We start from the raw sequence: 27918 nt of genomic DNA on the forward strand, positions 1-27918 counted from the left end.
GAAATGTGCATCTTCTCACTTCGACCCTTCTTTCCCATACATTTTCTTTAGAAGAATAAGTACGTACAAAATAAAAGTTAGAACAATCTTCTTTAAAGATTAACCTTATTTTTCATACAGCATGGCTAGTTCGTTAAACCATTTTATTTTTGCCATTTGTAACGTACTCTTTTTCCTTCTATTTTTGGACCAATATTTTGTTGTGTAATTCTAAAATTCTTTGACAAATGTTTATGAATGTGATTGCCCACCACTGAATAATAGGACCATTATTTTCATATATCATTGTCATATTATAGATTATAGTATGTATATTGTCAGCTTTTCATCTAGATCCTTTATTTTGTTTAGCTCCTGCCTTATGTACGAAGGATTTTCTTTTATACTTTCCACTTCAATTTGTCCCATTATTTTTAATCATACACTTTAATTTGGAGTTTTTGATAAAGATAAATAATTTGTTTTGGATTTATGAGAAGGTTGTAGATGTCAACATGCAATAATGCATCTAAAGACAACGGTTTATTTTTGTTTGTTTTGGGAATATTTGAGAAAGACCCTTGTGTTCAAAAACTTCAATAATCTAAAGGCCAGGCTAATTAAAGAAGTAAGAATATTAAATTTACCATCAAAGCCTCCAAAAGGCATAATAATTATCAAGAATAATTTGTTCAAGCATCATAAGACTTAGATGCTTGGTCATATAAGCAAGAAATTCCTTGCTTGAGTTCCACTAATTTGATTTCACTATTTATTTGTGTTGCCTGTCAACAACAACAAAATATAAAAAAAATAATAAATAAAATAAATAAAATTATGGGAATTAGGACATGTTCTCTTTAACTTAATTTCAGTTCAGTTCTTAATTTCCTTCTCTCATAAACAATTCAGTTTAGTTCAGTTCAATTCAGTTCAGTTCAATTCAGTAAATCAGAACAAGCCCTTGCTTGAATATGTTTATGAAACTTTTTGGACCCATTTAAATTTGTGAACAGTTCCATAAATTTTGATCATGTTTTATACAGTATTTTACATACAAGTAGCTTTTATGCGGGTCTAATTTGTTAACATTATTAGGTTAGTCCCGTGCGATGCACCGTTTTAATAATAAAAAATTTACTTGTAAGTGTGTAATATAAATATTTTAAGCAAAACATAGCAAATCGTGATCCCACTCGTTAGATTAATAGAGTTAAAATGAAGGACATTTAAACTTATGAACTTCATAGCTATTATTAAATTTTTAAAATTTTAGCATTTTTTTTTATTCATTATGAACTAGAAAATTAGAAGAATTAATATAGATTGAAAAATCCAAACTACTGTAAAATCACTAATAAAATGTTGGAGTTATTTATTTTAAAGTAAGAGGAAAAAAATAATGTGAAAGAGACCAATCGTCAATCATTTTTACTCAATATGAAGAGAAATTGTGTATTTAGTCAATATAGTTATAAAAGCTTTTAGAAAAATGTATAATTAATCAATCATTTTCAAATATTAGATTTACCTTGAAAAAGTTTTTTTTTTTTTTTTAAAAAAAAAAAAACGAATGATGTCAAAAATAGTTTTGAAGGAAAAATTTATTATAAGAAGCTGACACGTGGATAGTGATGATGTCAGCAATAATTACTTTAGTATTAGTTATAGACTAGATTAGACTCGTGCATTGCATGATTTAATTAATTTTTATTATTATGCAATAAAAAAGTTTTATAATTTGTGTAAAAAAGAGTGGTAATTGTTTTTGTTAGAAACACGTACAGTGTTAAGATTAAAAAAAAATAAAATAAATGATGATGTCACCCATAGAAAATAGAGGGAAAATTTATAATTTAAGAGTTGATGATGACAGCAATGTTTTATTTTGGTATTAGTTAATAGAATAGATTAGCATATGTTACATCAATTTTATGTTTTTCTACAATAGAAATTAACTTTCAAAAAATAATTAAAGTTTGATTTATGCTAAGTTTGCAAACGAGCCATGGCAATGAAGCTCAATTATTAATAAAAATAGCACAAAAACAGAGTTGAGTAAAATTATTCGAAAAAACGAAAATCCGATTTGTAACCGATTTGAAAATTAGGGTATCTGATTCGATAGCCATAACGGTTGGAGTACCCGATCCGATAATTTGTTATCGGATAGAGTTACTGGATATCATTTTGAAATTAACGGTAACCTGATCCGATTATATAAGTAATTTATTTATTTTCCTACTTAAATCTATATATTTTTCCAAAAATTTTAACTCTTACTTTACTTCATAATTAGTAATATTATTAGTGATCGATTTTGTTAAGATCACATGGTATTGTTGTTAATGAGTGTTGAATGATATCATAATAACTAAATTATAAAGTCTAAAATTTCATTAATGGATATCATATTGGGTACCTGATAATCGATATGAAAATTTGGGTACCCGAACTTATTGGTTCGGTTTATGAATATTATAGTTCTTGTTTTCACATTTTGAAGATCCAAAATGTTGTTCCTGTTTCCATTTTGAAGATCCAAAATGTTGTTCCTGTTTCCATTTTTGGATAATATATAAAGTTCATTATACCCTCACTTTTTTTTAAACTTTATTCATTGTACATCCTAGGTTACCTTTGAATTTTGTGGATGCTTTGTACTTTTTTTCACTTTTTCTCTCTAACTTTATTTTGTCTATAATTGTACTTTTCATTTTTATCAATGTATTTCATCCACTTTTTCCACCTATTTCTTAGATACTGTGAAAAAACACAAACAAGTTTTATATTATGGGACGGAGGGAGTTTCATTTTTAGTGTTATTTATTATTGATTACCCGAACCGGTAGTGTTAACGGTTCGGGTACCAGACCCATGCTTTCTTATGCCCAGTAATACGGAGTAAGTGGTTGACTAAACTCCACTATATTGAGTAAAATATTTCAAAATTTTATCATTGGAAGAAAGCTTTTTCAAGAAAGGGTTTTCTATACAATATTGAAATGCATTGGATTATCATAAAACCAGTTATTACTTGTACAATTACTAGCCCACCAATATTATTTATTGGTCCTTTTTTTAGTTTTTAATTCCTAACACAAACATTAGTCTTAACTCACACGTGGTGACATGGGTAACTTTGGTACGAGTAACACATTTAATTTCGCAATTTGTTGGGGGTCCAATTCCTCGTTTTTGTAACTGAACATCGTGCGGCAGGGGCTCATGTGATTAAAACCGTGGGCATTGAGTTTTGACGTCCCACCAGATCGCCCACGAGAAAAGAATAAGAAGAAATTAATTAGTTGCACATAGTTGAATAATGCTCTTCTTTGGTTTTATACATGTACTTTTTAATTAAATTAATTCTGTTTCACGTGGTTGTTCAAATCTCGTATTTTAGATTTTTGTTGTTACAAAATTCTACTTATACAATTAAAAAAAAAACATTAATAAGCTTATCATCAAAATAAAGAAGAATATAAATCTATAAAATAATTATTTTAGAAAAAAAAAATATAAAAGAACCCTGTTTCAACGGTTAAGGTAATGAAATGGTTACAACTTACGGAGTAACAAGCTTACAACCTGCCCCTACCCTCACGTTTGAATATCATGCAAATTTCAAGTCAAAATAGTACAGACTATAAAGTCCAAAATTTGAGAGACACTAATCCACAATAGAATATGGTAAAAATTAGTCCACTTACAAAACTTGTAAACTCTTTTTGTTGCAGTTTACTTGCCCATATTCATTTGCATGAGAATTTTTAACAAGTGAATAAACGTAGAGAAAGAAAATGTGAGTATATAGGGGATATTTTATTACTTTAAGTTTGTTGTCAGTAGATAAATCAAAATTAGAAAATATTAAGGGTTATTTTGGAAAACACTCCTAAATTTAGGATTACCTTATACTCCATTTGATTGAGTTTTCCAAACAAGATAATATTCTATTCCAATTTGGTACTCCATACTTGGTATGATTTGATTCCAAAGGAGTTGCGAGTTGATATTCTTACCAAGTTTAGAAATTTTGATTTATCGGAGTATTAATTACTTCATATTTAAATAGGACTTAAGATTTGCAATAAATATTCAATCAAAAATTATTTTTACCCTCATCTTTAATTATCCAAAATAATACTCCTTATCCAATATGAGTGATTCACCACTATCTTCTCTCTTGCTACCAATTATTAACACCTTGACACCACCACACTGACCAACGACGACCACCACAACCACACTGACCAACGACGACCACCACAACCACACTGACCAACGACGACCCACCACATCCTCCTCAATGTCAACCCACCACCTTCCCTCGCTGATGGTGGTGGTTTTTTTTATTTTATTTTTTTATTTCCGACAATCGCGGTAACCGAAGTCCAAATCGCTTACCATAATTAGTTACCCTCCACGGTAACCGGTAACCGTTACCATGCACGGTAATCGAAGCCCAAAATCGGAGCCCATAACCGATTACCAGGCACGGTAACCGGAGCCCAAAATCGGTTACCGGGTGGGCTTCGGTTACCACAGTTGTCGGAAATAAAGAACCACACACCTTTCCACCGACGAGGGAATGTGGTGGGTCGTCGGTCAGGGTAGTAGTGGTTGTCACCGGTCGGAAGAGGTGGTGAGTCGCCGAGGAGGATAAGGGGTGGTGAAGTAGTAAGGGCATGGTTGTCCTTTCACACCAAATGTTAGTTGTTGGTGGTGGTAATCATTTTTTATGGCGGTGTTTAGCAATCCATTTTTTCATATTGTATAATTTTTTCTACAATTAATTTTATTTTTTTACAAAAAAAAATGTTTATTCTACATATAATTTTATTTTTTTTCATTTTTATTATGATTTTCTTAAATAGAATTAATTTTAATGAGATTCATACCAATAATGTTAAATTTAAACAAATAAGGTTTTGTTGCAACGGATAAATTTTCACAAAAATAATCCTTTTTTTAATTTTTGTATCCACACAAAATAAGTATCCTCCATGAATACATGATAACAAATATCCACTTCATTACACAAATAGGTATACTTTGCGTGCAGCAAGATGTTAAACTTAGTAAAGTAAACGATCTGTTTTTTCATACTTCGTATTATTTAAGTAATTTTGGTTTTGTTTATCACATAACAAAAAATGTTACAATATTTTAGAGGAAAACTATGTCAATTTTCAAACAATTTTGACAAAACAAGCTAATTTTTATTTTTTTTATTTTTTTTATTTTTTTTATTTTTATTTATTTATTTATTTATTTGAATAAAGTTTAGTTAATTTCATATAAAATAAGTTTATCTTAAACAAATTCAGATTATTTCAAACAATTTTTAAAATTTGGATAATAAACTAATACTCCTTTTTATAAATTCAATTTAGTCCAAACAACATATTATACGTTTAGATAAATTAATATTAGTTCAAATAAATGTAATTCGGCAAAGTTTATATTTTACTAATATAATTTCAAACAAAATTAGATGAACCAAGCTGAATCTTATACTCTTATTAATTTGTAATTATTATTTCCTTTAAAAAAAGCCCCGCCAAAGCTCTTTAATTACCTCCATCAATCACCCTTTTCTTTCCTATACACAACGAACTCTCTCTTTTCTCTTTAGTTCCCACCTTTTCTTTTTCACTCAACAATGGCAAAAACCAACAAAAATGGCATAGTAGTGTGCTTCGGAGAGATGCTGATCGACTTCGTTCCAACAGTCTCCGGCGTTTCCCTAGCCGAAGCGCCAGCATTTCTTAAGGCACCCGGTGGCGCTCCCGCGAATGTTGCCATCGCTGTTTCGAGGCTGTCAAGATAGAGTGAATAGATTTTCTGTATTTCATTAGAGTGTCTAATAGGGTATATATACAACCTAGTAAATAAAGTAGGGCACAAGAAATAGGCCCGATAGCTATATACAATAATAGGCCAAAATTTAGGGTTTAGAGTATAGAGGCTCCGATACCATGTCAAGATAGAGTGAATAGATTTTCTGTATTTCATTAGAGTGTCTAATAGGGTATATATACAACCTAGTAAATAAAGTAGGGCACAAGAAATAGGCCCGATAGCTATATACAATAATAGGCCCTAACAGAGGCTCGGCGGTAAAGCCGCTTTTATTGGAAAACTCGGCGATGATGAGTTTGGTCATATGCTTGCCGGAATTCTCAAGAAAAACGGTGTTTCCGGTGATGGGTTGAGGTTCGATCAAGGTGCGAGAACTGCCCTCGCTTTCGTTACTTTGAAAGCTGATGGTGAAAGGGAATTCATGTTTTATAGGAACCCGAGTGCTGATATGCTTCTTACTCCTAACGAGCTTAACCTCAACCTCATCCGTTTGGTAATTTTTATTTTCTTTCGAAACATTAATAACACCGATCAACATGTATGTGACATTTTTTAGTAGGCTTAACAAGGAAATCACTTTAATAATATTACACTATGTAAATTTTAGTGTTAAAAGAGCTGCACGGACGAGTGACAAGAATCGAATTCAGGAAATTCTGGAATCGGGAGAGAAACTCTAACCACTCGAACTATTATTTTTTTACGGGATAGTATATTACACTACGTAATTCGGTATAGCTGTCATTTTCTTGGGACAAGATAGTATAACTAACCTTTTTAATTTAATTTTATTTTTTTAAAGGTAACAATTTTGTAATAGTAAATAACCAGATAACCAGATAACCAGATAACCTTAGGATTATTTAGTACAACTGTACAAGTAGTTTTGTTAGCGTAATTATTCAAAAAATTGAGGACGATATGATGTAATAATAATTGTTATAATTCACGCAAATTCTTGAATTAGACGGTTTGATTTTGTTCAGTTACGACATCAGTGTATTTATGAAATTGGACAAAAGTCTAATAATAAGCACTTTTATGTTGCTTCATATGTAGGCCAAAGTATTTCACTATGGTTCAATAAGTTTAACCATCGAGCCATGTAGATCAGCTCATCTAAAAGCAATGGAGGAAGCCAAAAAGGCCGGAGCATTGCTATCATATGATCCCAACCTTAGGCTGCCTTTTTGGCCTTCGGCGAAGGAGGCTCGTGAGAAGATCTTCAGCATTTGGGACAAGGCCGACGTGATCAAGATCAGCGATAATGAGCTCGAATTTCTTAAAAAAGCAACACCATCGATGATGCTACGGCGTTGTCGTTGTGGCATCCTAATTTGAAGCTTCTCTTGGTAACTCTTGGTGATCATGGTTGTAGATACTACACCAAGGTAAAGAAAATATATTATTAGATAAATATTAATATAAAGTTTCATAACATAATTATTAATCTATTATTATAATTTTTATGAATATTTAATTATATGAAAATAATGTCTAATTAGTACATTGGTATGTGCGTAAAGGTTGACTGTGTCAATTATTTTGGGACATAAAAAGTAGAAATTTTTTGTTTTTTTGGCTCCTTACATTAGTTGAAGTTTCTTAGCTATGCACCATATTGTGTACGTATAAGAGTTTGGGTTTACGCACCGTATGTGGAGTTTATGTAACCCAAATTATTAGGAGGATATGTAAAAGGGTTGTTGGGATGTCTAGTTTATAAGGCGACTGCTAGATACTCGAACAAATCCTAGCAAGAAAAAGACAACCAAATATATGGACCATGATTTTACAAATTTGTACATTTATCATGATTATGTATATTTTAATCATCTATAATCATGCCAAGTGGAAAATTAAAAATGATAATATAGAAATTTTTGCTTATTTAAGTGGAAGTCTAAGTCAAAGTAGTCATTAAATAATTCTATTTTTTTTGTGTAACAGAAGTTCAAGGGAAGTGTGGACGCATTCAAGGTGAATGCAGTTGACACAACCGGTGCTGGTGACTCCTTTGTTGGTGCCTTATTAGGTAAAATCGTTGATGATCAGTCTATTATCGAGGTAAATTCTTATCTATATATATACTTGTTCTTCAATTCTTTTTTAGTTGATACGATTCTTTAACTTGATCATGTGTATTGAGACGGTTTAAACAAAGATTTTATATGATTATGTTTAATCGTCGTAAAAAACAATTTGTAAATACTAATAGTGTTTAAAGTCAACATGTGTTGACTACAAAATAATAGAGGAGGTATGAACTAGACACTATATTCTCACTTAAAAAAGTTAAAGTTCGTGATGGTCATTATTCAAAAAGAATATGTATGTCTAAAATACGAAGTGTGATTATCAATATAAAATCTAAACTAAACTTCTTAGAATAGTTGATAGGAATTGCCCATTTCTATATATATGTATGTATGTATGTTCGTTGTTTATATATTTTCATTTTGCATGTTTGTATTTTTAGTGTATCGGTTTTATATTTGTTGAGTTGAGTCATTACATTTATAATTATATAATTACTGTACAGTATTTATAAAATAATTGTGCTGTTTAACCTAACTAGTTCACTTGATAAATTTAATTTTTTTTTAAGTAAAAAGTATTGACATTTGACAATAAATCTCATGGATTTATTCAGGATGAACCACGATTGAAGGAAGCTTTAAAATTCGCCAATGCATGCGGAGCCATTACAACCACCAAGAAGGGTGCAATCCCCGCTCTTCCGACGGAAGCCGATGCCTTGGAGCTCATTAAGAAGGCGTCTCAGTGGAAGACGATACACGTACAATAGATGAATGCGATGCCCAAATAACATATGTAATAACGTTTTTTTTTTTTTTTGGACGAACATATATATGTAATAAAGTCGTCATAAGTCTCACAACACATGAAAGGAAACGATACCATGACAACTTGGCTCTGATATCATGACAAATTAGATATTGAAATGACTTAGGGCCTGTTCACTTCAGCTTAATGTCAGTTCAGTCAGTTCAGTTCAGCTCTAATTAGTTCAGTTAAGTTAAGTTCAGCTCCTAATTTCCTTCTCTCATAAAATATTCATTTCAGCTCTATTTAGTTCAGTAAATGTGAACAAGCCCTTATATTATCATTGATCAATAGGTAGAGTAGTATACAAAACTTAAGATCATAAGATAGAAAACAATCTTCCTAAAATATATATTAGCCTAACCATAAATCTTAAAAATATATATTTTAAATAATAGTTTAGCATAAAATAAAGCTAAATATATTTTCACTTAATGATATCTACGGAAAATATATCACATATACATTTTTCGATATCTCATATCTCTAGCAGATACCCACTTGCAATAGATGGGTAGCTATCAAAATTGAATATCCCGAATACATGAAAGGATTAAAAAAATGAGTGAGAAAAAAGGTCAGGTCAGTTGAATGCGGAGGAAAAATGGAACTTGAGCGATAATTTTTCACTGAGAACTTTGTTTTAAATTTTACATGATATTTTGAATATGAAGATATGTTTTAAATTTGACATGATATTTTGAATATGAAGATATATAAGCTTAAAGGAAAAGTATTGCGCCGAACGGACTCACATGAGTCCAATCATATAAACATAAAAATAAAAATTAAATTTTTAATTGTCAGAAATTAGATAATAATGTTCGGATATTAGATTATAAATATCATATATTAGATTATAAGTGTTAGAAATTAGATAATAATGGTCAGATATTAAATTTCTTTTGTTTGATAACAGGTTATATTGATCAGGTATTAGATTTATTTTGTTTGATAATAGGTTATATTGTTCAAGTATTAGATTTCTTTTGTTTGATAATATGTTAGTATGGTCAGGTATTAGATTTATTTTGTTTGATAATAAGCGGAAAATGTGAATATAAAATACAATTACTGTAATGAAAATTAAAAACCCTCCAAAATCAGAAAAACCTTCACAAAATCCTTCTCTTTGTTTCTCTCCCTTGAAAGTTGCAATAAGAAAGGAGCTTAAAAGAGGTGCAACAATGGCGAAATAAGAAGAGAGAGAAGAAAACTAGCAAAATTGGAGGAAAGAAGTCGATAACAACATCAACCTCTTCAATCTCTACTAATGGCTACAAAGATTAAAGAAGTATATACAGAGAAGACAAAAATAGCGCCTGATGATGATTTTTGGGATATGATGGAAAAACTGCTCCGGTTTTACAGACATAATCAATCTTAACCTGGAAATCAAGTTAAACAGTGTTGGAGATAAGAGTTGACAAAGTCTAATCTTATCTTATTGTTATAGTTGTTATACGTAAAGATAGTTTTGCATATACTTTAGTTTGTTATTTATACTTATCTTGTAACTAGTCTAGTCTAGCTACTTGTAGCTTGTATTATAAATACGTTTGCCTTATTGAGAATAATATAACTTTTCCCAATCTTATATGGTATCTGAGCAGGTTTTGATCTCAATATAATTTTTTTTTTCTTTTTTTCTTTTACTCTTCTCCATATGGCAAACAACACTATTCCTACTGATGTTGAGCCAAGCTGCCCTCTCATCATCGTTTCCCTTTCGAATATCCTTAAACTAAATACCAGTAACTACTTATCATGGAAACTCCAACTTGAGGCCACACTTATTGGCTATGGCTTGTTCAAATTCCTTGATGGGTCTCATCCAAAACCTCATCCTACCATCACTAATGCATCTGCTGCTATCACAAATAACCCAGCCCATACTACATGGGAGCGCCAAGATAAGCTCTTGTTCGGAGCTTTTATTGGTACACTAGAATCTACCATTGTACCACTTGTCTCTCGTGCTTCCACAACCAAAGAAGCATGGGATATTTTAGCCCACACCTTTGCTCGTCAATCTCGTGGTCATGCCAAGCTAGTCAAAGCCAACTTTCGGCTCATCAACAAAGGTACTCAATCAGTTTCTGAATACATGAATGCAATTCGGGTGTGTGCCGATCAACTAGCCATCCTTGGGGATCCAGTCAAGCCGGAGGATCTCATTGAACGAGTTCTTGAAGGTCTGCAAGATGCTAATTATCAAGCTGTGATTGATGCGGTTAATGCTCGTGATACGTTGATTACATTTGATGAACTTCATGAAAAGCTTCTAATCCGAGAGGTAAGTTTGCGTACTCAACCCAATTTAGCTACTACACCCTTACCCATCACTGCACATGCTACAGCCACCCGAAATCAACATCCCCCTACCTCTCGCCAATCCGACACTAACTATCGTCCCACCACCAACCCAAAGCCTTCTGGTACCTACCAAAAGAAACAGAACAATTCTAAGGGACAAGGTTACCAAGGCAAATGCCAATGGTGTCATACTTTTGGCCACTCTCTTTACCGTTGCTCTGCTTTCCAGGAACGTTTCCCCCAAGCTCGTCCCACTCTCCCACCATCGTCCTCAAACCAACAATCACCTCAGGCTCATATGGCCACCACAACTCAAGGCAACTCCCCTTCCTCTTGGTTGCTTGACACAGGTGCTTCTCACCATGTTACTAATGACATGGCAAATCTTGCTTTACACCACCCTTATGATGGCTCAGAGGAAATTGTCATAGGCAATGGTATGGGTGTCTCTATCTCTCATATAGGTTCTTTATCACTTCCTACTACTTCTAAATCTTTAAATCTTTCCAATGTCCTATGCGCTCCAAATATGACTAGAAATATCGTATCTATATCCAAATTATGCTTAGAAAATAATCTTCTGATAGAATTTTCTTCTGATTCTTTTGTTGTGAAGGATCGTCTCACGGGGGCACATCTTTTGACGGGACCAACTAGGCAGGGAGTATATGAGTTACCAGCCTCTTCATCTATCCTAGCTTTATCTACAGTCAAAGCTCCGGCGATTGATTGGCATCATAGACTTGGACACCCATCTTTAGCTATTTTTAAGAATTTAGTTTCTCAATTCAAACTTAATGTCTCTAGTTCATTTGATTTCAATTGTGACGCTTGTCAATGTAATAAGAGTCATAAGCTCCCATTTAGCCATTCTACTTTAATTTCAAATGCTCCTCTTCATCTAGTTTACACAGATTTATGGACATGTCCAGTTTATTCTTTAGATGGGTTCAAGTATTATGTTATCTTTGTTGACCATTTTACAAAGTATATTTGGTTTTATCCTCTCAAAAAGAAATCTGATACAAAAGCTGTGTTCATTAGGTTCAAGGCCTTAGTTGAGAAATATTTTGAGCAAAACATAAAAATCTTATACTCTGATAATGGAGGGGAGTATGAAGCTCTCGCCTCCTATCTCACCATTGATGGAGTTTCTCACTTAACTTCACCTCCTCACACCCCCGAGCATAATGGCTTTGCCGAACGACGTCATCGTCACATAGTTGAAACTGGTCTTTCCTTATTATCTCATGCTCAGCTTCCCTTAGAATTTTGGTCGTATGCCTTCACAACTGCATCGTATCTAATTAACCGCCTTCCTACTCCTACTCTAAATGGAAAATCTCCATTTCACTGCCTTTTTGGCACTCCACCAAATTACCTCAAACTTCGAAGTTTCGGTTGTTTATGTTACCCATGGCTCAAACCTTACTCCTCTCATAAACTTGACCCGAAATCAAAACCATGTGTGTTTATTGGGTATTCAAAAACTCAGAGTGCTTATCATTGCTTAGACCCATCTACCAATAAGGTCTACACATCTCGTCATGTTCGGTTTGTTGAAACCGAATTCCCGTATACACGACTAACAAATCTCCCCTTACCTTCTCCACCACCATCACCTGATACTTGGTGTTCAATAACCTTGCCCATTATTCAGCCCACTACTCCACAAGCCCACCAACAAGCCCACCATCATGACAATCCTAGCCCACCTTCTACTCCTCGTATCCCTTGCCAACCAACCCCCTCAAACCAATCATCATCACACACTAACTTTTTGCAACCTAATACTACCCAACCCCCTGCCACTACCAAATCCAACCAATTATTAGTCCCACAACCCAATGTCCACCAACATCCACCATCAGGGATCATTACAAGGTCCAAAAATAATATAAGAAAGCCTAATCCCAAGTACGCAAATAACACCTCGGTTCAATCTCGACCCAAAGAACCAAAAACAGTGGCTCAAGCTTTAAAAGATCCACTTTGGAGGAAAGCGATGGAGGAGGAACTTGAATCACTTCGAAAATTGGGCACTTGGGATTTGATTACACCGGCACAAACTCAAAATCTAGTTAAATGCAAATGGGTTTTTCGCATCAAATACACTAAGGAGGGACAAATAGAAAGGTATAAGGCACGCTTGGTGGCAAAGGGGTTTCAACAAAGGCCGGGCATCGACTATAAAGAAACCTTTAGTCCGGTAGTTAAACCGGCTACAATTCGCACACTTCTTAGCCTAGCAGTTACCAAAGGTTGGCATCTTCGGCAACTTGATATTAATAATGCATTCTTGAATGGTACGCTCTATGAAGATGTATATATGTCACAACCTCCCGGCTTTGTGGACTCAAACTTCCCCACTCATGTGTGCAAGTTGAAGAAGGCCATTTATGGTCTCAAGCAAGCCCCTCGGGCATGGTACACTGAACTCACAACCTTCTTGCTTGGCTTAGGTTTCAAAAGAGCAGTTTCAGACACGTCACTATTTATCTTGCATACTATGCCACATCCCATTTATCTCATTGTGTATGTAGATGACATAATTGTCACTGGGCCCAATGCATCTAATCTTGATTTATTTATCAAGAGTCTGGCTAACAAGTTTTCACTAAAAGACCTTGGTGAACTATCTTATTTTTTAGGTGTTGAAGTAATGTCAACACCCTCGGGTCTTTTTCTAAGCCAAAGGAAGTATATACTGGACCTCCTTGAGCGACTCGGCATGCAAGACGCGAAACCATGTCCTACACCGATGGTAGTTACACACACATTAACGGCATCTTCGGGAACCCCTCTTGAAATTCCTAAGGATTATCGAGCAGCCGTTGGTGGTTTACAATATCTTACCTTGACTCGGCCCGATGTTGCTTTTGCCGTGAACAAGTTGTCCCAATTCATGCATTGTCCAACCACAGATCATTGGTTTGCTCTTAAACGGCTCATGCGTTACTTGTGTGGTACACTAGACAAAGGCTTTACAATCTATCGTGAGTCACCCCCTATACTTCATGCCTTTTCCGATGCCGATTGGGCAGGCAACAAAGATGATTACACTTCCACAATGGGTCATGTTGTGTTCTTAGGTCGTACCCCTATCACATGGAGCTCAAAGAAGCAAAAGTCACTAGCAACATCCTCTACCGATGCCGAATATAGGGCGGTTGCAGCAACAACATCAGAGGTAATGTGGATCAAGAACTTATTAACAGAATTGGGTGTTCATTTGTCTCAAGTTCCAGTCATTTATTGTGACAATCTTAGTGCAACTCATTTGAGTGCAAATCCGGTGTTCCATTCCAAGATGAAGCATCTTGCCATTGCATTTTACTTCATTAGAGAGCAAGTACAAAGTGGTTCATTACGGGTCACGCATGTTCCTACGGGTGATCAGCTTGCTGACTTTCTTACCAAACCGCTCTCCAGACCAAAACTAGATGGTATACTAGCCAAGATCGGACTCACTGAAAGACCGTCCGTCTTGCGGGGGCATGTTGGAGATAAGAGTTGACAAAGTCTAATCTTATCTTATTGTTATAGTTGTTATACGTAAAGATAGTTTTGCATATACTTTAGTTTGTTATTTATACTTATCTTGTAACTAGTCTAGTCTAGCTACTTGTAGCTTGTATTATAAATACGTTTGCCTTATTGAGAATAATATAACTTTTCCCAATCTTATAAACAGATGATCAATTAAATTGCTTCAGATTCAAAATATATATATATATATATATATATATATATATATATATATATATATATACCTCCAAAATTAACCCCAAAGTGCGATTATGAAATTAATGGAGAAATCAATCTAAAACGGAAATCAAAAATCAACTTACTTGCTCGTGTTCTGGTAGATAGGGAAGAAGACGAAGACGACTCGAAGACGCTGCCATTAGAGAGATGAGCAGAGGATGGAGAAAGAGAAGTGGAGGGAAGAAAGAGAAGGTGAGCTGGCAAAGGATTTGGGAATGGCGACAAAAGCGGGAGGTGGAATGGCTGACTTGGGTTGCAGTGGGTGGGAGATGAATGTGTGCATTATAAACCGGATTCACGTGAATCCGTTCTACGCAAAACCTTATGAATCTTAAATTCCATACAGAACATAGCCAAAACGTACTATTTCTACAAAATACGAAATAAAGAAGTAAATATTGGGAGTACTATTATTAAAGATGTGTATGTACATTTTTTCTCATATATAAGAGAACATAATTAAGAGAACATGTATACTTAATTACAAAACTAATTAAATGTTTAAAACAATGAATTTTTTTTTTTTATTTTATTACAATGATAAATCTTTATTTATAAACCATTATAATGATAGTTTAAACCATGACCATGTAGCTAGCGTTTTTTTGTTGATTTATTTAGCGCAATATACTAGATAAATGATTTTTGTTTATCATGATGATGAATTGGGACAAATAAGGTGAAGTAACATAGCCTTGTAGAACAATAGAGTAATGTGAAGTAGTGTTCAAAAAATTAAAACTTTTAATTTATAGTATCAAGTATCAACCCACCATAGTACTCGTTTTTTTTTTCTTTTTTATTATTTTAATTTTAATATCAATTAAAAAAAATTCTGATAAATGTAAGAAATAATGGTCATATGGTTAGTAATTAAGGGTCTGTTCATATTTACTGAATTTCAGTTCAGTTCAGCTCCAATCAGTTCAGTTCAGTTCAGCTCTAATAAGTTCAGTTCAGTTCAGTCAGCTCCTAATTTCCCTCTCTCATAAAATATTCATTTCAGCTCAGTTCAGTTCAGTTAAGCTCCAATTAGTTCAGTTCAGCTCAGTTCAGTAAATGTGAACAGGCCCTAAATCCAATGTTATCCAAAACAAATCAATTAATTAGAAATGGATAAATTAATCCGATCCACCAAACCCACAAGTTGAAAACATAAATCAATTTCCTTAAAATAAATAAAAAATAAAAAAGCAATCCTAAATTGAATTAAGGTAATAATGCATGTCAAAAAAAAGAAATAAAAAATGAGGTAATAATGTAAATATCTTTTTCTACAATATAATTGAAGAATTTATTTTATTTCTGAAAATCAAAGACATAACTCCTAAAAAGATTATTGCCAAATTAAAAGGATTACTCATATATATTTCCCTTCATCCCAATCTTAAAATTCTTAATTAATACATAATCCTTCCTTAAAAGTTTGATACATATATATAATCCATAATCAATACCTTCTCATATTCTATCCACAATATTTACATTAAAATACAGTAATTCTTTATTTTTTTTAATCCAAAAATTAAATTGATTGGAAATTTCTTATCTAATTCATCTTCTTATTGGGAGCATTAATCCTAATTGGATCAACACAAAATATGGTCCCCATCCCAATAACTTTCGTAAGTTCAAAGTCAAAAAAAAAATAAATAAATAAATAAATAAATAAACAAATGAAACATCATCATGTATCATCATAATTATATCCAACCTAATCCTACCCACTAATTTTCACTATTAATCCCACTAATCCCTCCCAAATTAAAACTCCTAATAATAATATTTTCCTAATAAATCCTAAATTCTTAATTTTTCCCTTAAACAAAAACCAACCGAAAATAGTCCTTACAAATCCCACCCTCCTCTTTAAATACCCCCTTCCAATCGCCTTCTTCTCTCCCAAATTTCAACTTTCTCTCTCTAAACATTCAAATTTCTCTCTCTACTTTCTTCCCCTCTCAACAATGGCAGAAACCAACAACAATGGCGGACTCTCAAACAATGGCGCCGATTCCAAAGGCTTAGTCGTCAGTTTCGGAGAGATGTTGATCGACTTTGTTCCGACAATTTCCGGCGTTTCTCTCGCCGAAGCTCCGGGATTCCTTAAAGCTCCCGGCGGCGCTCCGGCGAACGTTGCTATCGCCGTTGCGAGGCTCGGCGGTAAAGCCGCCTTCGTCGGAAAACTCGGCGATGATGAGTTCGGTCTCATGCTCGCCGGAATTCTCAAGAAAAACGGTGTTTCCGGCGATGGTTTGACGTTCGATCAAGGTGCGAGAACTGCTCTCGCTTTCGTTACGCTGAAAGCCGATGGTGAAAGGGAATTCATGTTTTACCGGAATCCAAGTGCCGATATGCTTCTTACTCCCGCTGAGCTTAACCTCGATCTTATTCGATCGGTAATCTTTTTTTTTTTTGAAACATTAATTACACCGAGCTGTGCGTGTTTTAATTATTTTTTTTCTTCTTGAAATCGTGTTTATAAAAGTATATTTGACGGGATAGTAGTATGAGTTTGTTTTATCGAGTGTGAATGAATGCGATCTAATTAATATTAGTAGATGTGAACGTTTGTATAAAATTAATAAAAAAAAAAAAGTTGACGTGGTTGTAGATATACGTCTTGATCAATTGACTTTAGTACATATGTTGCGTAAATAATTTAAATTTGATCATATTCGAAGTACTATTACTTGTGTAAAACTTCATACCACGAGATCTGAACAAGAATTTCATTGTAAAATTATGTGTCGATTGGTGTTATTAATTCGTTAAGAACTTGTATAAGTCAGGCCGTCAGGGTACTAGGGTTGGTGCTCGTGGGAGGTAGTCGTACGACTGTGGTAGATCTTTTGTCTGTTTGGTGTACAACTACAAAGGACTATGATTTTGCTGTTATGATTTTTTTTTTTTTTTTTTTTTTTTTTTGGGATTTGTCTAGAAAATATTGTTAGAAGTCACGTGATATCACGCGCTAAATATTCGATGGATGTGAGTGTAAGTGGGACCCACTATTGCAGATGTATAGGAGTATATCACATGGGCTCCACCTCCAAATCAGTAATAACAATATGGAAAATATGGAATCCTTTGACTTTAAAAATAATTCATAAAATCAAGAACATTATTTTCAGCCATAAATATACACATTAATTGATCGATTGCATGAACATTTTCTTGGTTTATTATGTGTATGAAAATGTGTATAATTTTATAAGAAGTTGGTCTAAAAGAATCTAATTCTTTGAATTTTATAGGAAATTATGAGTAGTAGCCTGTCTTGTTTCGAATATTTAATTAATCAAGCTTTCTTTCTGTCCTTTGTTGAAGAATATATTCTAATATACCCTTTTTGATTTAGATACGGAAATAATAGTTACATATACTAATCGGCCAATGCTCATAAAGGGTGTACATATAACATCTTGCTTGTACTCCATGATTTCCTTAAGTACCAGAATCACTAATGCATTATGTATAGGATAACCAATTTGAGTTTTTCTTCAAAGATTTGGTATCAGTCCTAAAAACATTAGCCCGTGATTTATTGAAAAAGGCAACAAGATTAAGCTTATTGGTTCATCGTTAAATACGATGACAATTTACCAGAAAACAAGGGACCCACCTCATAATCAATTCTAATCTTCTTTGTTGGTCCTACGTTAAGTTAAAGGGTCAGAAAACCAAGTGTTCTTTATATTAACGCCCTATTTTTTTTGACGCTTTTTTTCTTTTTATTTGACGCCGTCCCATTTGCCTTTTGTATTATTATTCAATAAACAATAATTAATGAATAATTATGTTAGGTTGATATGTAATCAAAGTGGACTTGCAATATAATTTAATTTGGACAAGTTGTAAAGGTACTGCATGCAAAATGACTAATTGCTTGTGTAATCAAATAATTAAGGAGTCAAGTTGTTAATTTTTAATATTTTTAGTAACTTTGTGTGACTAGATCACTTTGGACAAATTTAGCAGTTTTGTTTGCGTACATTGTTTGAAATTGTAACGATTAATTTGCGCAAATTCTTGTATTAGACGGTTTTAGTTTAATGATTCACGGCCTCAATGTTTATGTAATTGGATGATCATATGATTGATAAAAGTCTAATGGGTATTTTTGCTTTAAATTGCAGGCCAAGGTGTTTCATTATGGTTCTATTAGTTTGATCGTCGAGCCATGTAGGTCGGCCCATTTGAAAGCAATGGAGGAAGCCAAAAAGGCTGGAGCTTTGCTCTCATATGATCCCAACCTTAGGCTGCCATTGTGGCCTTCTGCCAAGGAGGCTCGTGAGCAGATCTTGAGCATCTGGGACAAGGCTGAGGTGATCAAGATCAGTGACAATGAGCTTGAATTCCTCACAGAAAGCAACACCGTCGATGATGCTACTGCAATGTCATTGTGGCACTCTAATTTGAAGCTTCTCTTGGTCACTCTTGGTGACCATGGTTGCAGATACTACACCAAGGTACATAACTCTTTCCTTAAGTCCACATTATGACATTGTATAATTGGTGTTTGTGATATAATAATTCTAATGTCTATATTGATTAATTAACAATCATATAATTTCAGCATTAGTCACCATATTCTATAATTAAATAATTGTTATACAGTATCAAGCAGCATGATTATTACTGCATTACATTTGTACTCTGTAAATCATTAATTTAGCTTGGTGTTGAGGCATGACTAGTGTAATATATAAGTGCAAATGTACAATTTTTACATAGAATATCTCATGGCATGGACCACAACAACAGCGACAATGACATTGCATGTGAGAACGACATTTAAATCTAATTATAGATGAAGTCATTTGTATGAGTTTCGTTGACATTAAGTCTTCAATAAAGTGTGATGTCCTTTTCCATGCTTCATGCAACATTTCAGTGTAAACCTTATTATACTTATGTGGTATGGAACTTTATACTGGCTTGCCACCCGAATTAGGTCATATATAATTTCCCGTGATTTTGGTTTTTGTTTTTGTTAAAGGGCGTTTATCAAGTTAGTAAACGCCAGGAAAGACTCTTAATATACTATACTAAGTACCCGAGCATCCCTCAATAAAGTAATAAACGATACTACTGAGTTGTGATGGTGTGTCGAATCTAAGTAATCAAAATTATTAGAAGATATGTAGAAGGGTTGTTGGGATGTTGTTGTTGGGTCTTCTAGTCTATAACGACAGATTACTAGATACTTTTATATATTCTAGCAAGAACAGGACAAGATGAAATTGACCAGCAATTTTCATTTTCTGTGCGTGAATCATGATTATGTATAATTTAATCATCTAAATCTTGTGGGAAAATCATAATTAATAGAATGTTCAATTATTAGGTGCAAGGCCAATATGTCTTAATAAAAGCCGTTACTAAATTATGATATTTTTTGTGTTACAGAACTTCAAGGGAAGTGTGGAGGCATTCAAGGTGACTGCTATTGACACAACCGGTGCTGGTGACTCCTTTGTTGGTGCCTTGTTAGGCAAAATCGTCGATGATCACTCTATTATTGAGGTAAATTCTAATTCCCTCGATTATTATTTGTTTCCACACCTCAGTTATAAATCTAAGTTCTGTTTTCCTAGTAAAAATATCGTCTACTAAATGTATATTTCTTGAAATTCTCAGGATGAACCACGATTGAAGGAAGCTTTGAAATTCGCCAACGCATGTGGAGCCATTACAACCACCAAGAAGGGCGCAATCCCAGCACTTCCTACAGAAGCCGAAGCCTTTGAACTCATCAAGAAGGCTTCTCAGTGATTTCATACTGTTAGGGGTGTTAATTCATTTGTGTGTTAGATCTCTCTTGGTTTGCTTGGTTTTTTCGGGATTTGATTAGTGAATTGAAGAGAATTAGGAAGTTGTGGGGGAAAAAATACAACTCTAAAATTTTCTCCACTGTTAATGATAAACAAGTCTTTTTATATAAGTAATTGATAAATAAATATTTTGAATTATGCGTCGTTTTGCAATTCAAAGAGGCAATTATAGATGTCAATGACGTGCTTTACTTTACCTTACTAATTTTGAAACATTGTGGTTGAATGAGAATTATGTGGGTCTAACTTCAAAAACAAGTCTTTAATTTGCTCGTTTTAGAAAATAAACACTTAAGTTTTCTTCTTATGCATAAGAACATTGTTAGCAACCACCTTCTTTTATGTTTATTTAATTTAGAAGCAACTTCTGAAAGGTATATTTGTCTAAAACTGTCTAATTGACCTTCTTCTTCTTTGTTGAGGTAACACTGCTATTGAACAGGCAAGAGTTAGACTAAAAGAGTTCATTTTGTTTTTACACTCTATTATTAATTTATTATACTACTTCTATCCTCTTTCAATTAATTCATAAAGGAAATTGAAGTTCAAGAATTCCAAAATGTATAAAAGAGGGGGAGACCCCACTTAATCTCCTATAAACTTGTATTTTTCTCATAATAAAAGAGAATGAGCAGGAAGAAAGTGGTGGTGTTTAATAAAAGAGAAAATTGTGAAAAAGGAGCTTTTAATTGGTCGATTTTTTGAAAAAAGGTTTTTTAAGTGAAAACTTGTGAAAAATAACCTTTTAAGTTGCATTTTGTTTGTATGTATGGGGTACTTGGGTGAGCTTGTGTGGTGGCCAACGCCGACTATCACATGTTAGTCATGTGACTTATTTATAAAAAAAAAATAAAATAAAAAAACCCAAATTTCCAAACTTTCCCGAATCCCAACCTAACCCTTTCATTGGTTAGGTCGGGAAAGGAGGGAAATGTGGTTTTTTTTTATTTTATTTTTTTAAATAAGTCATGTGACTAACACGTGATAGTCCGGCGTTGACCACCACGCAAGCTCATCCAAGTACCCCATATAAACAAAAGCAACTTAAAACATCATTTTTCAAAAGTTTTCACTTAAAAGGTCTTTTTTTAAAAAGTTGATCACTTAAAAAGGTTCTTTTTCACAATTTTCTCTTAAGAAAAATATTTTATACCAAATAAAAAAAAATAAAAAAATTAAAAAAAAAAACTAATTGATGTTTTTTAACAACACTTTATGTATTTGATTTTGGCTAATTGGCTTAACATAAATTTCGTTGATTCGTGAGAACATAATTTTCTATACACATTTCAAAAAAAGATGTGTCAAAATCAATCACACATGTGCCAAAATCAGTTTCCCTACTATGGAGTACTCTGTAAGTGTGTTGAGAATCTTCAAACACATTCAGTTTTAACCAAAATTGATGATGATTTCAGGCACATTTCACTAATTCCAGCCTACACCCGGCCACCCGGGTGAAATTTTACATCCACTCACATTCTTTCTTGTGTGCCAATAAGGGGAGCAAAAGGTGTAATTTTACAGTTTTATCCCCGAAGTTTAAGATGGACACTCGACATTCATTTTAAAATGCTCTAAAACCAAATAGAGTACAAAATAAATGTTGCAATTTATTTTCCAAAAAGAATGTTGGAATTACATTTTACAATAGGCATCACATTTTAACCATTGGGCTTTTAACTACCACAATAAGGTGATACCAGCTACTACAATGCAATTGCTTGTGGATAGCATTCACTGACCTCCATTTGCAAGGACCTCCAAACTTGTTTACATTTTTCATGTTTCGCTTGCACCTGAACCCAAAACGCTTCTGCCCACGGTTCGTTGTGATCTTCCATGCTCAAGTCGTATGGCACTGAAAAACTGTAACCATCTTCATGTAAGCAAACATATTCCAGAATTTGTGATGCAGAACGTTTTTACAAGAAATTTGAAAAAAAGATTGTTTATGTATTTGGTGGAAATGCAAGGATTAAATTTTATTCTCAGTCTTCTTATCTAAGCCAGTTTGTAACATGACACATTTTAGATGACTCCAAAATATGAAACGTGATTAAATGGTATTTGCTGTTGCAACATCAAGTTCACATAATTAGAGCACAGGGACGTCCATGATCCTACATATATCTTGCTCTAATATTCATTGGCACCACTCAATTTACAGAAATGACTTAAATTGATGGATTTGAATTTTGAAAGTCTTCATTTAGCCAATCCAACTTCTATTAGCAGCAGATAGTATAGCTGAGCGTTCTGTTCTAATAATTCTCTATTCAGTATTATCTGAGCTAGACTAAGTAATCACCATAGACCAATGCTGATTATTATCTGAGCTAGACTAAGTAATCACTTCTATTATGCTGATTATTATCAGAACATCTTTGGTTAGAGTATTTTGGTGTGGAAATGGATTATTACACCATTACCGTTACTAAGTGTTTGGTTAGAAGGTTTAGGTAACAATTACCATTACCTAGGGCTAATGGTTTCCACTATTTGTTACCTCTCTAAAACCTAAGGTAACAATTACCCTTACCTTCCTCAAACAAAAAGAAAAGGAGCTTTGGTTAAGTGATTCTTTTGCATGGTTAAACCAAACAAATGGAAAGTTAAGTGTTAAATAATACCATTCCACCCTCTTATTTGTTTCCTTTCCACTCCATTTTCAATATCCTATACCAAACGCCCCCTCAGTGTTTGGGCAATGGCAAAATAAAGCAAGAAGAAAGTGCCAATTTAAGCCATTAGCTCGTATGAAAGTAAGCAGGAAAGTTAAGTATTTCAAGTCAGAATGTGTCTGTCCAAGTATTAACCAGTAAAGATAAAACAGCAATAACTTCCACTGATTAGCAGAAAAAACTTGCCAAAATATGCAAGAGCCAAGTTCTTAGTAGAAAAAAGACTTTGCACTCAGCATGAAGTATGCATACTGCCTCATTTTGGGAAAGAGATTACCATAATTGATTTAGAGCCAGTTTATTAGTGCATATCAAAACCATTATTTGAAAAGGAAATAAAATAAAGAAGCTAGAAAAGGTTGGCACTAGGCAGATTGTTGATATAATGTAAGTTTGTTTCAGAGGTAAATATGTGTGAGTGATAATATTCAAAATCCGGGCTTACCTCATTAGCTCCTCTATTGGTAAGGTATTGCTACACGAGGCGTTTCTGCAGGATAGAAGAGCAAAAGTCACTCAATATGCTCTAAGTCCATCACCAGAAACATGATTATATGATAAGCAAATGTGTGAAAGGCATAAGGCATGTTTATATCAATACAATGCTAGCTATTGATCTGCAGAGCTAATGTACTAGACAATAGTTAAAGATGACTCAAGAATTTCAATGCACGCTCTTCAAGCTGTTACTGATAATAATCACAGATTTTCTGATGATACAACTCATACAAGTGCAACAAGGTAGAATCCACCTTATAAATTTAGGAAAAAACGAAGAAGCAAATCAGTTCAAAATCAAGAAATCACTGTTTCATTCCCTAGTTTCCACCTAACTTCACATGTTCAGAAGGATGAGCAAGAGAAGCTTCTATTAGTTATAAAAATTTTATGGGCGTGCTTTGTTCTTATACTGCAGAAAAAGCTTCTAGCTCAAAAAGAAGCTGCAGAAAAAGGAGAAGAAATGAAGGCATAATTGTAAGAATGGAAAATCAAAGAGTATCAGAAGGATTGAGCTTTCTTAGTCATAAGAATGAAAAGTGTGGAATGTTCATGAAAACTCACTAGACCTTGACTTTTTGCACACTATTGTGGTCATTAATATGAAACAGCCTCCTATATATATTTGCTCCAAATCCACATTCTTCAACAGATATCTCATCATAATTTATAAACTCTGGGAGCATATCATATAATTCAGTGTATTAAGACGAAGGCCTAGCTCTTTCCTCAAATTTTGCTTCTTTCACCTTTTCTCATGTAAAGAGGGCAGGGACTACTCTAGCTCACCTAGTGGCTAGATGGGACTCCAGAGGTAGTGATGAGTTTGTAAGTTTCTGACCTTTTCCTCAAAGTCTTTTAACTTTGGCGGATTTTGATATGAACTAATATAACCTTGCTGGTGGTTAAAAAAAAAAAAAAAAAAAAAAAAAAAAAGATGAAGGCCAGTTTTATAGATGGAAATTTACCCTTGCATATAAAACAATGAGAATCATCCTCACTATATATTATTCAGTTAATGTCATATTACATCAGTAAGCTAGATCTCTAAGCCTCTCTACACCTCAAAGCAGTCTAAAGTCTAGACCTATAGTCAATCCAGTACTCTTCGTGATAAGAGTTTCACATGATCCTTCACAACAGTTAACTCCCAATTTCAGCTAAACAAGGAAGAAAGCACTGAGAAAAAATAGAACAGAAGAAACCACATATTTATGGTTCAAAGGCAGCAGACCTGTGGACTAGAACTTTGTAAAGGCGAAGAGGCTTGGTTGAGAGATTATAGATAGCATCTGAAATATGGTCCTTGTCAAACAGGTACACCACTGGATATCCAAGAAGCCATCTGTATACAATTAAGAGCTACACTTAAAAGCAATGCTTATATTCTCCAGAAAATATCTAAATCAAAATAAAAGCAACCAGCAATAAAAAATTTCTTCAATGAGCACAATTCTTAAGTAAAAACATGTCAAGTGATAAGCCTGACTTATGAATTTTATGCTTTAAGAAACAAAATCCAGAACCAAGATGTAGAGGTCGTGCACAAATGTTGGGAGTAGAGAACGGAAAATGTATTGTACATATCTTCAAGTGGCCTTTTCCTCAAATTTATAGCTAGAACCAAATCTAGGCAACGAAGTGCCAAACCAGCATAAAAACAAGTATAGAAAAAGAGTAAGTGGTAAGACCAGGGTGTTTTTTTTTTTTTTTTTTTTTTTTTTTTTTTTTTTTTTTTTTTTTTTTTTTTTGTGTGTGTGTGTGTCACTTGTGAATTTAAGTCCATGAATAACTAGCATTGTTATTGACGTATAGACAATGATATCCAAAACATGCATGACAGAACCATTAGATCTTTCTGAAGTGTTGTATTATCATAATCCATCAGTAACATAAAAACTTTTTCAATATATATTGGTTGGTTCACAGGTTAGTGTCTGGGCAAGGCTTGCATAAGTCACCCTAATTAGTAAAGAGCCATGAGCTTACTATCAACCCTTACTGGATAATAATCAAGATAGAATTCCCTGGGAAGAGCATCCTTCTAGATCCACATTTCTACAATTGCAAGTGTTTGTTACATGACCATAACTACAGTAGTGAAAGAGAGGGTCGGGAATCACCCGTTTAGAGTCGGTATTGTGATTTGATAGTCTTGCATGCAGCTACTGAAATCAAGAACTTTCAAGGATTGGCAAAGATTAGAAGAAGATTTAGCATAGCTTTGGTGGTCTTTACTTTGTCCTGGCAAAGCATCACAATTAACACCATCAGAAGTAAACACCAATGAGAACAGATTTTGAACAGACACCAACTCCTTGATAGCTGAGCTCCCAACAGTTGTTGATATCATCTAAAAGACAAAAGCTAAGGAGGTCAGAGAGGGCAAAAGATATTAAGCAACATGCAAACAGCTTAAACATTGCTGTCCTCTACAGCTACCTTAGGAGGATCCTGCTCAAGATCCACAAAATACTGTTTTGCATCCAAGCTTAAGCTCCAGGTGACAAATTCAGCAAATTCCCTGACATTTAACAGGTAGATCATATCTTCAATAACCATTACTCTTAACTGCTGGAAAATAGTAGACTCCTGAAAGAGAGAATTGTTAGACAATACTTCTTTATGGAAAAAAAGTCGTGAAATCTTTTTAGAACTTATATGTAATGCAAGAGAGGTATACGATTTCCAAGAAAATCACATTGCTTGTGGACTTGCGGTAGGCATATGATGATAGATTCATAGGTGCCTGGTGCGCCAGCTTTTGAAAACCTTTAATATGGTAAGTTATTTTTTTCCACCTAGTAAGTCACTCAAGATCTATGAAGAATGATGTTGCAAACACAAAAATTTGCGCCTATACCATACAGTACATGAAAATTCTTGTTAATGTTAGAAATTGATCGAAACAGTTTTTGAAATTACTTCCTCTTCTACAAAACAATTGACTATAATTGACTATGGATGCAAAACCTTATGAGGTTTGGCTATTACTTTCTATCATCATAACATTATAGTACAAAATTTGAGATAGCAAACATAAAAACTGCAAAAGAATAGTATTTTCTTGCTTAGCATTTCCTTCACCGCAACTCATATTATTAGTGACATAGTCTCTCTAATAGGTAAAATAGATCAACTGATCAATCCAATTCCAAGTTTCCGTTACATTTTTGTATAGTCTCTGATATCTAATGCTACATTGCTACCTACGACGTACGTTAATTACATTAGAGTCGAACACAAGTACGAGTTCAAATGTCAAATTCATCCATAATATGAAATTTTCTATTTTTCTGGTCCTAAATTAAGTGTCTAGTGTCCATACCCATGTTAGAGTGTGAGTTCAAATAATTAAAGATCCAAACAAAAGTAGAAGTTTTGAAGCAAAAACCTTGTGAATAAGGTCAATAAGAGAGCCCAAATGCTCTTGCAGCTCAGGCATCTTTCCACCATAGTCAACCATCACAAGAGGCCTCATTCCTGAGCACAATGCCAAAACATCTACAACACCAAATTCATCAAGTCACAGATTTTACATCATTAAAATTTATTTTTCTCTAACACAATCATTTTATTATGCAAATCAACTAATACACAATCAATGCACATAAAAATCAAATTTTTCCCTAAAAAGACAGAATTTTAGAGCATACAGCATATTTTAATTCCTTAATAGCCTGAAATAATCATGAATAAATCACATATAAAATAACTGAAATGGGATTTAACCCAAAAGTGGGTATGCTATAAATTGAACAAAAATTGCAAAGTAAATATCAAATTGATAGGAAAATGTAAATATTCCAGAAACCCAGAAATGAAATTGAAGTTTGGGGAACAAACCAATCTCAAGACGAAGCTTTGATGAAGATTTAAGGCGCCATTTGATTTGAGAAAGACCCTTACTTAAGACCATCAATGCTTCTTCCATCTGCACGCGGTCCATGATCGATTGATGCGCCGACTGTCCGACTACCTTTATAAAAATTCAATTGGACTTGGTTTCAGTAGTTCGTACGGTGTATATTTTTTTTCTTGTGACGATAGAAGTGTATAAAATCCAAGTTACTCAACAAGTCTACATGATAACATTTGTGTATTTGGTTATGAGATAATTT

At 33.7% G+C, this 27918-nt stretch overlaps 2 protein-coding genes and 1 pseudogene across 3 annotated transcripts; 2 read left to right on the forward strand and 1 right to left on the reverse strand.

Annotated features, from left to right (window-relative positions):
* Positions 1 to 5414: 5414 nt before the first annotated feature.
* LOC145581843 (putative fructokinase-1) lies at positions 5415 to 8666 on the forward strand (annotated as a pseudogene). The gene is made up of 5 exons (XR_014099697.1): positions 5415 to 5802; positions 6097 to 6340; positions 6907 to 7238; positions 7798 to 7914; positions 8501 to 8666. The product of XR_014099697.1 is annotated as a putative fructokinase-1 (transcript).
* Positions 8667 to 16626: 7960 nt separating this feature from the next.
* LOC145581844 (putative fructokinase-4) lies at positions 16627 to 20799 on the forward strand. Its single transcript, XM_081638873.1, has 4 exons — positions 16627 to 17177; positions 18918 to 19250; positions 20191 to 20307; positions 20422 to 20799. Exons 1-4 carry the CDS (start codon positions 16746 to 16748, stop codon positions 20554 to 20556), a joined length of 1017 nt encoding a protein of 338 aa, XP_081494999.1. The 5' UTR covers positions 16627 to 16745; the 3' UTR covers positions 20557 to 20799.
* Positions 20800 to 22203: 1404 nt separating this feature from the next.
* LOC145581845 (uncharacterized) lies at positions 22204 to 27869 on the reverse strand. The gene is made up of 7 exons (XM_081638874.1): positions 27644 to 27869; positions 27192 to 27301; positions 26240 to 26389; positions 25921 to 26150; positions 25032 to 25142; positions 23745 to 23789; positions 22204 to 22484 (listed from the first exon to the last, which is right to left on the reverse strand). The coding sequence occupies exons 1-7, from the start codon at positions 27744 to 27746 to the stop codon at positions 22325 to 22327; spliced, it is 909 nt and encodes a 302-aa protein (XP_081495000.1). The 5' UTR covers positions 27747 to 27869; the 3' UTR covers positions 22204 to 22324.
* Positions 27870 to 27918: the final 49 nt, after the last annotated feature.

The sequence above is a fragment of the Chenopodium album genome, chromosome 15 (assembly GCF_948465745.1).
Source record: "Chenopodium album chromosome 15, dcCheAlbu1.1, whole genome shotgun sequence".
Taxonomy (NCBI): Eukaryota; Viridiplantae; Streptophyta; class Magnoliopsida; order Caryophyllales; family Amaranthaceae; genus Chenopodium; species Chenopodium album.